General features: G+C 39.6%; 1 protein-coding gene across 10 annotated transcripts in view; it reads right to left on the reverse strand.

Annotated features, from left to right (window-relative positions):
- GLIS3 (GLIS family zinc finger 3) overlaps nt 1–12451 on the reverse strand; it is a 201059-nt gene that overhangs the window by 26192 nt on the left and 162416 nt on the right. For all 10 annotated transcript variants that reach the window (XR_005815252.1, XM_040541129.1, XM_040541130.1 and 7 more), the window contains exon 8: nt 9670–9832. Coding sequence is in view for 9 of the 10 variants with exons in the window: in XM_040541129.1 (XP_040397063.1) it covers nt 9670–9832 (163 nt within the window). In the remaining variant the exon portion in view is untranslated. The remainder of the gene's footprint in view (nt 1–9669; nt 9833–12451) is intronic.

The following is a 12451-nucleotide window of genomic DNA, read 5'->3' on the forward strand; positions in this document are numbered from 1 at the left end:
ACTTTACTTAGATCAATATAATGCTTAGCAGCTTGCATAGATAAAATCTTCTAAAAGAACAATGTATAGCCCAAATACACAGAATGGTTGAGGTTGGAATGGACCTCTGGAGGTCATCTGATGCAACCCCCTGCTCAAACAGGGATACCTAGACCAGGCTGCCCATGGCCATGTCCGGGTGCCGTCTAAATATCTTCAAGGAGTGGGACTCCACAACCTCTCTGGCCAATCTGTGACAGTGCTCAGTCGCCTGTATAGTGAAGAAGTGCTTCCTGATGTTCAGACAGAACCTCCTGTATTTCAGTTTGTGCCCATTGTTTCTTGGCCTAGCACTGGGCACCACTGAAAATGAGCCTGGTTCCATCCTCATTGCACCCTCCCTTCAGGTAAAGACATTGATATGGTTTTCCCCAGGGCTTCCTCTTCTCCAGGCTGAACAATCCCAGCTCTCTCAGCCTGGCCTCACAGGCGAGATCATAGAATCATAGAATCATAGAATATCCCGAGTTAGAAGGGACCCATAAAGATCATCAAGTCCAACTCCTGGCACCGCACAGGTCTACCCAAAAGTTTAGACCATGTGACTGAGTGCACAGTCAAATCGCCTCTTAAATTCAGACAGGCTTGGTGCAGTGACTACTTCATTGGGGAGCCTGTTCCAGTGTGCAACCATCCTCTCGGCGAAGAACCTCTTCCTGATGTCCAGCCTAAACTTCCCCTGCCTCAGCTTAACACCGTTCCCGTGGGACCTATCACTGGTGATTATGGAGAATAGGTCACCTGCCTCTCCACTCCCCCTCACGAGGAAGTTGTAGACTGCGATGAGGTCTCCCCTCAGCCTCCTCTTTCCCAGGCTGAACAGGCCCAGTGACCTCAGCCGCTCCTCATATGTCTTCCCCTCTAGGCCCTTCACCATCTTTGTCGCCCTTCAGTCCCTTCACCATCTTTACAGCCCTGTGTTGGACTCTCTCCTATATGCCCATATCTCCCTTGTACTGAGGAGACCATAACTATATGCAGAACTCCATGTGTGGCCTCACCAGTGCTGAGTGGAGGGAAACCATCACCTCCCTCCAGGCAACACTTTGCCTAATGAAGCTCAGGGTACCATTTGTCTTCTGTATGGCAAGGGCACATTGCTAGTTCATGTTCAACTTGGTGTCCACCAGAACCCTCAGGTCTTTTTCTGCCCGGCTTTAGATGGTGACATATCATAAGCTTCGATGACTGAAATGAAAACACTGAATTTCAGCTTTACGATGGAAAGATCCTTTTAAATTCTGTGGGTAGGTTTTAATTCATAACTGTAGAAGGTATAACCTCATAGCACTTTATTTCTGAGGTATTTCTAGCTGCTAATAGTAAGACTTTTTATCAGCTGTATATGTTAATAAATAGTTGTCCTTCCTCACTGTCAGAAAGTGATCAGTTCTGGTTAATGGACACTGGTAAGTTATATAGTAGATTCAGGTTTCAAGTTCCAGAAATCTTTGTTCTATATATGTTACATAGAACAACTGGAAAAAAAAAATCTGCAGGCAATATAATGTATATGAAGGCAAGTGTTAAACTGCTTCCAGCTGAGCAGAGCCTGACCACATCAAAATGCTGATCTGCACTCAAGTGTAAACTGACAAGCCAGGCAGAAGAAAGAAAGGTTCAGACTGAGACTGGCGGTGCAGCTGCCACAGAAGTTCATCATTTCATTGGCGTATTTTACACAGCTCTGTCACTACTGGCACTACAATGAGACACACTACTAAGTGAGAGGATTTTATAGTCTTGTGTTTGTATTTTAATGATATTTCCTTTAAATTGCATATCTAGAAGTACATTACAAATACTTGCTACAGTCATTTTTGCAGAGGGAAAGCAGACGGAGAACTGGGGACCCTGCCCCAGATGACCAAACTATCCACCAGAACAACTAGATCTGGTCAGTAAATGAAAGGTCAATGTAGGCTCAGGAATGTCTTGATGTCACTTTCTTATTCATGAGATGAAAGCTGCTAAGGCCAATAAAAAGATAGAAGATATTTCTGCAGGAGGGTGAATTAATAATGATGTCATATCCCTGTTGCAGAACAGCCACTCTCTTTGCTCCCAAAAGCAGGCTGCATGCTATGCTAGGCAAAAGTACACACCTATCCTTCTCTGTGATGGGTGTGCTCACTGGCTGCTGCTAGGAGAGACTGATGCTTGCAGTTAACACAGTCTGCCAGGATCCTAAACCATCAATCTGGTCCCTGTCCTCCTGAGACTAGACCTCACTACACTAGATGGCATTTTCTTTTATCTGGTATAAAGGTTGTTTTTCTGCACAAGAATACGGAAGTTGTAAGCTCACCCTGAGTACAACAGAAGATGTAACTCCAGAAGGAGCACTACAGAACACCTCTGGACAGGGTCATCTAGCACGTAACACAATTAAGTCGAAGACACCTGAGATACTTTATGCTACAGCTCAGAATCAGTTTCTGCCTCACATCATCTGTATGACTTTGACCTTATTTGTTACCTATTTACTATATTTCTGGTAGATGCATAATTTACATTTGCAGTATAGTAAATGTCAAAATAAACTTTGTTTGATTTACTGACTGTTCAATATTCTTTGAGAATCACATTTTAGGCATATTAGACACAGATTTAAATGGTCTTTATGATGATTTGATATTAGCTTCAAAACCACATAAATTACTTCTGACGTGCTATGTAGTTGGAGGTAAGATGTCAATACTGAGTTGTTCAGTCTTTAATGCATCAAATATTTTTTTTTTGTTCCAGAAAACTGCCACAGTGTATACTTAAAGACATACTAGGGAGGAAGAAAATAAAGCATGAATGTGTTTCACAATAATACTAGAAAATAATTTTGAGAGAAAGAAAAAAGCAGTAGCTGTCTTGTGATGAAAACATCAGAGAGTTTTTAAAAAGTGCCACAACTGCCTGGTCTCCCTGAGAAAGAACTGGAGTTAGCTTTTTGTATAGCACTCACATAGAAAAACTGCTATTTGCTGCCAGAGACCAAGAACAATGCACAGTAATTTTTCATTACTACTATTATTTTAAAAATCATTGGATATCATTCTCTGTGCTTTCAAAATTCATTTGTGAAGATTACCTCTTAAAAGTAATTTTCTCTTTTAAGTAGCCTACAACAACAGGCAAAAAAATCCTTTTCAAAACTCAAAATGAAAAGCACAGTATTGAAGATTTCACATTTGATTTAACATCTAAAAAATCCTCCCAATGATAATGCACTACTTTGTATAGCCAGACAGGACTCCCTTTTAGTAGACTTCAGTGGTCTTTATAATGATTTATGAATCACTTCATGAATTCCTGGCTTACTCATATGGGTGACTATAGTTATCTAGTTATATTTCCCTTCTGCCCAACAAAGGAGAAGCTTGGACTTCTCTCAGTCCAGATTTGTCCCCAAACAAACCACAGTATGTTACTGGGGGAACTGCAAATTTAATTTTGTTTCTGGAACAATCACGACCAGCTTGTAACCGCTAGGAAATTACCATCAAGAATTGTTGCCAGGCACTGGAGCCCGTGCAATCAGGAACCAGCCAGATTTGCAGAAGGGTGCCTTCCCTATGCCTGCTGGATGCAGAATTAGAGGAAGAATGTTTCTGGAGCTTCAGATAGCCTCTCCCTTTCCAACACTAGCTAGGAAAATGTGTCAGTTAGACATCAGACTAGACTAGATAGGAAGCAAGATAGATGACAATGTTACCAAATTTTACCAGTTTTGATGAGATTATTTTAAATGGCATATATATATATATATATGGGTTTTGTTAATAAGCAATACTGGACAAGACTACACAGAAAAAAAACTACTCTAGCACTTGTTGACTGGGGCTGGCCTAAATGTAAATTACATACACAACCTGAGCAACCTGTGGAAAGGAAAGGAAAGAGGAATGCTGGTAATAATGGTAGTTTATCTTAGCTGAGTGCCTTGCAGTACATGGCCACCTGTAAATGAGTGTTTGATGTGGTGGGGAAACAACCTTTTATGTCCTAGCAAGCATATGTAAAAGGTGTTCTTCACCCAGAACATCAAGTGCACTGAGACTCCTTGACTAAAGAACTGGCTTTGCTGAATTGGATGGTCATCAAAGTGCTGAAGGGATAATTTTTGTCGGTGGAGTAAACAGAGAGCTGGGTGGAGAGAAACCCTTTTTTGTTAAACTTCCCACCAAACAGAACTGTCATTGCAAGGCAAGACAGTAGAGGTAGGTATCACTTGATCACAAGTTGTCACTGTTCTAGCTGGTTAGAAGCAAGGAAAGCAAGAAAAGAATAACCATTCAAAACTGTGCCTGCCCTAAGGCTGTTTGAAGGTATTCCACTTTTCCATGGAAATTTGAAGAGTCATCACCTCAGGATTATCTTGGCTGCTGTTTTTTTTTTTTTTTTTTTTTTTTTTTTTTTTTTTTCCTTAGGCTATCAGTCCTTCATTTGATTTCATACTCCCAGTCTCAGGAAGCTCATGGAAGTACATGATTGGTCCAGCAATATTGGACATACTGCTTATAAAGGAACCTCTCAGTGGGCTTCTCCCACCCTCACTGCTTGCTGTCTCCAAAACCTGTCATCTCATCCACTTCACAGAGCTCTGTGTAGCTAAATAGCTATCTCTCCTGCCATGGAAGAGGGAGAGCAGGAAATTTGGTCCAAGATTGGAGCCAGCATGCTGATGACAAGAGGGTCAGAACTGGGGAATGATTAGCTGTGAGGCAGACTTAAAAGCGAGAATGGACATAGCTAAGGACAGCTGTAAACTTGCTTTAAAAAAAGTGTAAAGGTAAATTTACTCTGAGCCTTTTCTGTAGTCAAAGGGAAATAACCCTGTCTGTTCTTTGACTTGTTGGACTGTTCAAGGAAAAAGGACTTAAGACTTTTTACTGTCTCTTGGTAAATAAGCTAGATTACAGAAAAAATGTCTCATGCAATCAATTTTTCCTTTTAAAAGAAAGGGCATGTTATGTACCCAAATACCAAACAACCCTCTGGGCTGCAGGACAACAGCTCTCAGTTTAATATCCCTAGAGGTTTTGCACATTTCTGCTTTAGATGTTTCAGAGTTGTAGAAGAAAAGTGATTTTTTCTGAATTGGGCAAAAGATTGTTAGGACTTCAAATCCTGTATTTCACTTTTCCTACCTAATAGTTTGCTGGGAAAAAGGTTAATTCCAGTTATTCTGTAGTTTCAAATAAGTTCTGCAGGGGATTAGAAACAAAATAATAACAGCACATTATATTATAGTAATGAAAGCAAGTGAAGAGAATATTTTCTTTGCTAGGGACACAAAACATTTGTTAAAAACTATACTGAAAAGAAAGGCAACTGCATCTGTGTTCAGCCTCCAAATTTGCACTCATAAATCTCTACCTAGAATCCTGCAGGGGAATAATCCCACAGCAAGTTTCTATCCTCATGGTGTCCAAGGGAAGTTGACTGCACGTACTAGTGAATTTAATACTATATCCTTATCAGTCATTAATAAGTGCCTAACAATCCTTTTCATGCTTTTTTTTTTTCATGTTAAGTAAGTCCTCATGCTTTAGGAACACAGGAACTGTTCTATTGGATCAAACCCGTCCATCCAGCCCCAAGAAGGGGTGAGGGGAAGAAAGAACAGCCCCTCTGACCAGCACCACAAGTTATTTAGTGAGATGAAGAAAGAAGAGTGGAATTTTTGCAAGGAACCTGTGAGAGGGCACATTGAAATACAGGTTTCCTGGATAGAGAGATACAACTTTAAAATCTCACCATTTGCTGTGGTTGTACTGAATAAGAAAACTTTCTTTTTTTTTTTTCATATGTATATATATTAAAAAAAAAGAAAAAAAAAAGAAAAGAGAACAGGAAAACAGTGCCTTTGGAAAAGAGAGAAATTGTGGACAGAAGATGGAGAAAAATTCCATGCTTTGCTAGATCAGCTCTGGCTTGGCATTAGACCTGTTGCCACCTCCACCCTTTAATGTCTGTCATTTGAAGGTGTCATTTGCTCACTAAGAAAAAAAATGCTAATGTCTCAGCAGCCAATCCTCCCAAGTGCCCCATGCCAGAAAAAAATTACTGTACTGATTTCAAAACCACCCTGTTAAGGTCTCTAACTAAAGGCTTTCTTCAAGCCAGACCCTTGTACACCCCATACGAAGGGCTTTGTAACATGTGAACATCAGATGCCCCAACTCCTTGTTTAGAACCACTCAAAGGCTTTTGCTTCTGGAAGTCTGGCTTGGAGCTACTTACTATTTTACAGCAAAGATATAAAAGTAATATAACCACACAGTCAAATAAACAAAAAGAAGCACGGTCACAGAACTTATTATAGTATTGCAGTAATGCTAAACTGAACAGTTCAAGTCATTTTTTCCAGCTTTATGTAGTCTCCAGACATTTGTGTCAAACCAGGATGTGTCATGCTTCAGGGACATACCAGTAGCCCTGGTTCACAGAATGGTGAAAAACATCTAGAATGCCATGTCCAAAGAAAAAGGTTTGACATGGTCTCATATCAGTTAATGGGCTACTGTTTCCGCAACAGTGAGTCTTAAAAAGCAAAACGTGTGAGCTCTTTTGTTGTTGCTATTGGTTGGCTGTTTTTTTTTGTCTTCTTTTTTTTTTGTCTGTGCTTTTTGTTTTTTTTTGCCTGTGTTTTTTGTTTTTTTTTTTTTTCAACCAAGGAAGTTACTATTCAAAATTATTAGAAATAATTTCAAGCATTGTCCTCATCAGTTTTGTGGCACATTAGCTATTCCACATAAAAACAGAATTAGTTTTCTGTTTTTTAACTTGATTAATTTTTTTAAGCTTCCCTTAATGCCCATGTCTTCTTCTATTACAAAAATCAGCAAAAAGGAACCCAAGTACATATCTCCTTTCATACATATGATTTTGAGTATCATAACTACTTGCTACCTTCATTGAACAGTTGCAGTATTCAAACTAGGGGAGCACTGAAGATCAGAACCTAAGAACTGGAAGAAACAAAATGAAAGCCTGCATTTTTATTATGTATTTTTGCTCCTTCAGTGAACGAAGTTGCAACTCTCTATCTGACTTGCATTTAGTACATACAGCTTTGTACACAGAATGAAACCAGAGGGATGTGTGCCTCATGTTTAGTTCAGTTTCTCACATTAGAAGGCTCAGTTTGGTCCACATTCACCCTCCCATTACCTTGGTGGAGAAAGATGGAAAAGAAGCCTTGCAATTATTTCTCTATCCCATGGCCACTGAGAGGTAGAAAAAGCGATTATTCCTTTTTGCTGCTGTCACTCACAAGCCTGAGTCTACTGTACATAATGCAAAGGGCATATGAATGGCCCCAGGGTCAGCAAAGCTGCTAGGCAAGCTTGGACTGTGTTTGTTCCAGCAGATGTAAGCCATTGCAGGGACAAGTGCTGGTCAGTCCATCCTAACTCTGGAATGAACCCAGGAATGAACCTGTAGCATGTCAGGAACTGTACACCATGGGGGGGACAAATCCCCTCTTTGCCCCTAAAACCTGCAGTCATCTCAATGATGAGATAGACCTTTAAAGGTTCCACCCAACTCAAACCATTCTATGATTCTATGGGGATAAGCAGGGGAATTGACATGTTTCAAAGACACTATTTCAGGCACTTTGCATACCAGTGTTTGTTTGTTTGGCTCACATTTTCACAGCTACCCTCACAGGCAGAAAGTGGTATGACAGACTACTTGCAGGACCCTTACACAAGTGACCTGTATTAGATTCAAAATGCAGACTCTGTATTAATTTTTCTTTTAAACATTTGTCTTAATTTTTACTATATGTTCTGTAATCAAACCAAAACTGCTGTAATATACCTTTTTCTGAATTTAAATTGTCATATGTCCCATTGTCCAAGTGAAGATACTGGCATCATTTTTTTAATCCAGAGTAACTCCACAGATGGGAAATAGCACACATAAAAATGATAATTTTTATTATTGCTATTCTGTAGAGAACAGTGGCATCCTGAGGTCTGTAACCCATTCAAGAACTTCATGAGTTAAGTCATACTGTAGATATGCCTGATATGTTTTCCCCTGTACAAATGCTTCAGAAATGGTCTAATGAGAAGATTACTGTCTTCTACCATGAAATAGTAATAACTGTTGATCTGTCCCTGCCTGTCATCTCATGCTCTGGTAGTTATTAGATAAAGATGTCAGACCAGTCACACACTTGCCAGAAACGACAGAAAACTACACCGGTAAATAAAAGCAGGGCAAGAGAGTACATGCAGTCCCAGAGTTTGTACACAAAGCCAGAGTCAGGGTAAGGGATTCAGGAAAAAAGTATTCAGGAAAAGTAAAAGGATTCAGGAATGTGTGGCCAGAAGTGAGGAGGAAGGCCTGAACCACTAGATCACTGTGGAATGGCAATCTCTGACAGGTGTGTGAACAACTTGCAGTGACCCCAAAACTGGCTGAATTCACTTTGACAGGTGTGTGAACAACTTGCAGTGACCCCAAAACTGGCTGAATTCACTTATGTCATCTGAAAGTGAGAAGTACTTTCACCTCTTACCAATTCCCTGAACCATTGTGCTCTTTCATCTTCCTGATACAAAGTGGAGTTACAACTGCTTTCCTCAAAGAAATATGTTTGTATATCAGTATAATTAAAATCTAGGGAATATTTTTCTCAGGATTATAATTGTGTGCTCTCCAGATTACTGGGATTTCTATCACTGTAGAAAATTAAACACTTTAAAATATATTAATAACATAGTGTTATCTATAATTTAGAACGATGAAAAACAAGGAGATTAAACAAATAATGTTTTTAAGTATCCTTATACATATAGTAAGAAGTCATTATTTTATTCACATTGAAGTGCTATAGTCTATCTTGATGGCTTTTCTACTGTAAAGGTTTACTTAGGCTTCTTCAGTCTTGTGATCTGGTAGATTTCTGTTTCAGTGAACTAAGTGGAGATCTGTAACACCATATGCTACATAAAAAATTTGAAAGGCTGATGAAAATAGTTTAGGAAATGTTTAAAGATGAAAATTAAATTACTTTCAAGCAATTTGCTTTCACATCATTGAAATATCTGAAGTCATCAAATCAACAAAGGTCACAGGTTTGTAGCTAGCCAGCATAAAATAAGTCCTGATTAGAAATTAAGCTCTCAAACCAATGAATTAAAAATAAAATTCATTCATTCAAGTTTTCTCTTACATAATAGTAAAAAATGCTAAGTTCCTGCAGAAATAGTCAGTATTAAGAGAATATTGAAAGAAAAGAGATAAATTTATGACTCTTCTACCGAAAGTAAACAGAAACATGAATCTCAGGGTTCCCATTCTGTAAGGTGTTACCGAGCTCTTCTGAAGTTTAGTGTCCCAGCCAGTATGACTTTCCTTGACCAGGGCATGGGTGGAGAACAAGGCAGGTTTGAAGGAAGTCCCTGAAATGGAGTTGGATGGAAAGCCCACCACGCCACTGGTATAATGGAGTCCCTTTCAACTCTCCCATGTAAACCCACACCCAGAGCAATTGTTCCCCAGTGGCTGCCATCAGCAACTTTCTGAACACCAACAAGTCCATTTCCACCAATCCTGGCAGATCTGAAAGCTGTCCTGACACAGACACAGTGTGGAACAAGCAAGGGGTGGTCTTACCTGTCAGAGTCTGCAGCTGTGAGAAGAGGTAACTGGGAAGAAGGATGGAGAGGACTACTTTGTATGTTACATGCTGGGGAGGGGTGGCTGCTGGGCTGGGACAAAGACACTGCCCCAGCCACTGTTCCATTTTGAGTTGTCTGCGTGCTGGGGAACACAGATGCTGAAACCAAAAGGAGAGATATAAACTTCATCAGGCAGAGACACAAAAAATAACTAAATAATCTTTGTTGCTCCCAAATGATGCTCTCATAAAACCAGGCAGGACACAGTTGTGCACCTTGTCTTGGGAATTTTGCCTGAAAAAGCTGCAATTCTTCTATAGCTTCATCTTGTATAAAAGGTGTCAAATATATACTAAGATATATTTATTAGAGCTAGTGAACAATCAGAAAGCATAGCTTTGTAAGTAGTGAAATACTTCAATGTTTTCCCAACTGCAAGCTTCAAATTCCTCAAAGACCTCAAACCAAACCAAAATATTATTGCTCTTAGATTGCCCAGTAATATATTCAAAAATGCTAACCTAGCATTAACAGTTTCATAATTTTCTATGTGGTTGTTTTTGGATGCATTACGAATAAGGAAAGCTTCTAAATGATTAAGCTAAAAGCATTACAGGACTCCCCCCTATGCCCTAAAGAGTTGACCACAAACCCTGTAATCTAATTTTTGGAAGTTCCTAAAGTTAGGCAGTAAGACCCTGATTAGCAAATCCTTCTGAAGGTCCAGATACTCAATTATTTTCAATGAAATCTGTGTCAGGTACTTTATGTTCATGTTGAGTGGTAGTCAAATAAATACTTCTGAATATATTATGAGCCCTGTGACAGCCTGTAGGCTGTCTACAACATGAAAATGAGCAGTCACTGTTTGCTTGTCATATCTTCCAATCTTTTTCTAAAAAAAAAGTTTTCTTTAGGCCTAGTTTATAATATAAAATTAAATCTGTAAAGTTTACATTAAGTGAGTATGTTGGAGCTAATGATTCAATTTTATTCATAAAATCCTAAAATTTAAATCAGTTTGCCAAAAGGCGAACTCATGAAAGGTCTTCCTATGGCTAAAATACCTGCATGGATCCTGTAGAACAAACACTGATTTATGACTAACCCCACCACAAACCCCTCTGCAAGAAAATGACTTCTCAGGTCACAATTTTGAATGTTGGTGCCCACGATCAAAACTTTAAGAAGCCCACCTCATTTCCCGAGTCCTCAGCATATCTTTGTAATGCCTCTGTTCCTCCTCATTAGGCAACCTATGTGATACACTAAGTATTCAACAGGCTAAAGCAGAGTTAAGGAAAGGTTCAAGAGTGTAATTATACTGTAATCTTATTACAGAGCAGTCCTGGACATGTTTCAGCTGGCGGAGATGACAGGAAATGTTGGAGATGGAGGAAACCATTTTGCAAATAAAAATGTCTAATACAGACACTGTTAAAGTTTAGGGAAAGTAGGCATGAGCCACACTGGTGGGCAAAGCTGGAGGAATGGAGACTGCCTTACCATGTGGCAAGGATGGCCAACAAAAACACCTGTGGCTGCCCTCTGCACTAGCCCCTGCTGTTTGTTAAATCCTATTTTGGCCAGAGACTCCCAATGACAATGCAAGTTACAGCAGACATCTGATAGTTGAAGGCCTTTCCCAAACCTTGGAAAGACACAGAGGATGCAGAGCCCACAGTGATATGAGAGATACTTTAAGCCAGAGAGGTAACTCAGTAAGAAAGGACTGGGAAAGAACCTCTCTAAGAGAAGCACAAAATAGCTTTCGTTTGTTTTTTACTTTCATCTTGCACCCCTAAAATTGCTCTCTTCACTTCTGTCTCTCAGAGTAGCATCAAGATGAATGCAGAGGGAAAGAAAAGAATGCCATTTAGAAGTTACCATTTTATGCTTACATGCAGTATGGGAGAAAATATCGAAAAACAAATTAACATTCTGACAGAATAAGTAGAGAGAATATTTAACGTAAATCAGTATATTCAAAATAAACTCTGTTTATCTTAATAAAAGCAGAGAGAGGTTTAATTACTCCTTGCAAATATAGAGTAACCTGCATTTTTTTCAATGAGAAATGTGCAAGAAAATACAATGACTTGATTTTTCCAGTACTGTGATCTTTATGTTTAAAACAATTTATTTCAAGACTGTGGTAGATAAGGAGTGAAAAGGCTGGACTATAAATAAGTTTCCAGCCTAAGGTGGCAGTTGTTCTTCCCTGCCCTAGCTGAAGGTGAGGATTTCAGGCAAGTACTTTCTAAGTTGTGATCGCATGTTTCTAGCTAGTCCAGGCTGCAGTGGTAACACAGGTTTCTTCATCACTGCCAGAAATTTGGTAACTCTGCCCCTGGGAAAAGGCTACCTGCAGCCAGGAATGGACAACTACCTGCCATCTGCAAAAGCTGCTTTCTCCGAAACAGAGCAACCCAATGCCCACTGCAACATGCACCATCATAGCCTAGCTACTACAGTAGTACCTTTTGGCTATGTTTCCCAAGAACTCCTCTGCATTTGTTTCTGTTTCTGATGATTGAACAGTACAGAATGTAAAATAAGAGCTAACTATTTCAGAGACCAAAGGAGCAGGTAGGACATTCATCGAAGAAAAAGCATACATTTTATCTGCAAAAATACACTTTTCAACACAAGGTAAGTTAAATGATTGCAGCATGAGAGAAGAGCATTCCTGGGCTCCCACAGCACCTTGTAATGAAGTTCCCAAGAGCAGCACCATGAATGATGGTGTGGGAGACTACACAATGCCCACAGATATC

Source organism: Cygnus olor, chromosome Z (genome assembly GCF_009769625.2).
Source record: "Cygnus olor isolate bCygOlo1 chromosome Z, bCygOlo1.pri.v2, whole genome shotgun sequence".
NCBI lineage: Eukaryota > Metazoa > Chordata > Aves > Anseriformes > Anatidae > Cygnus > Cygnus olor.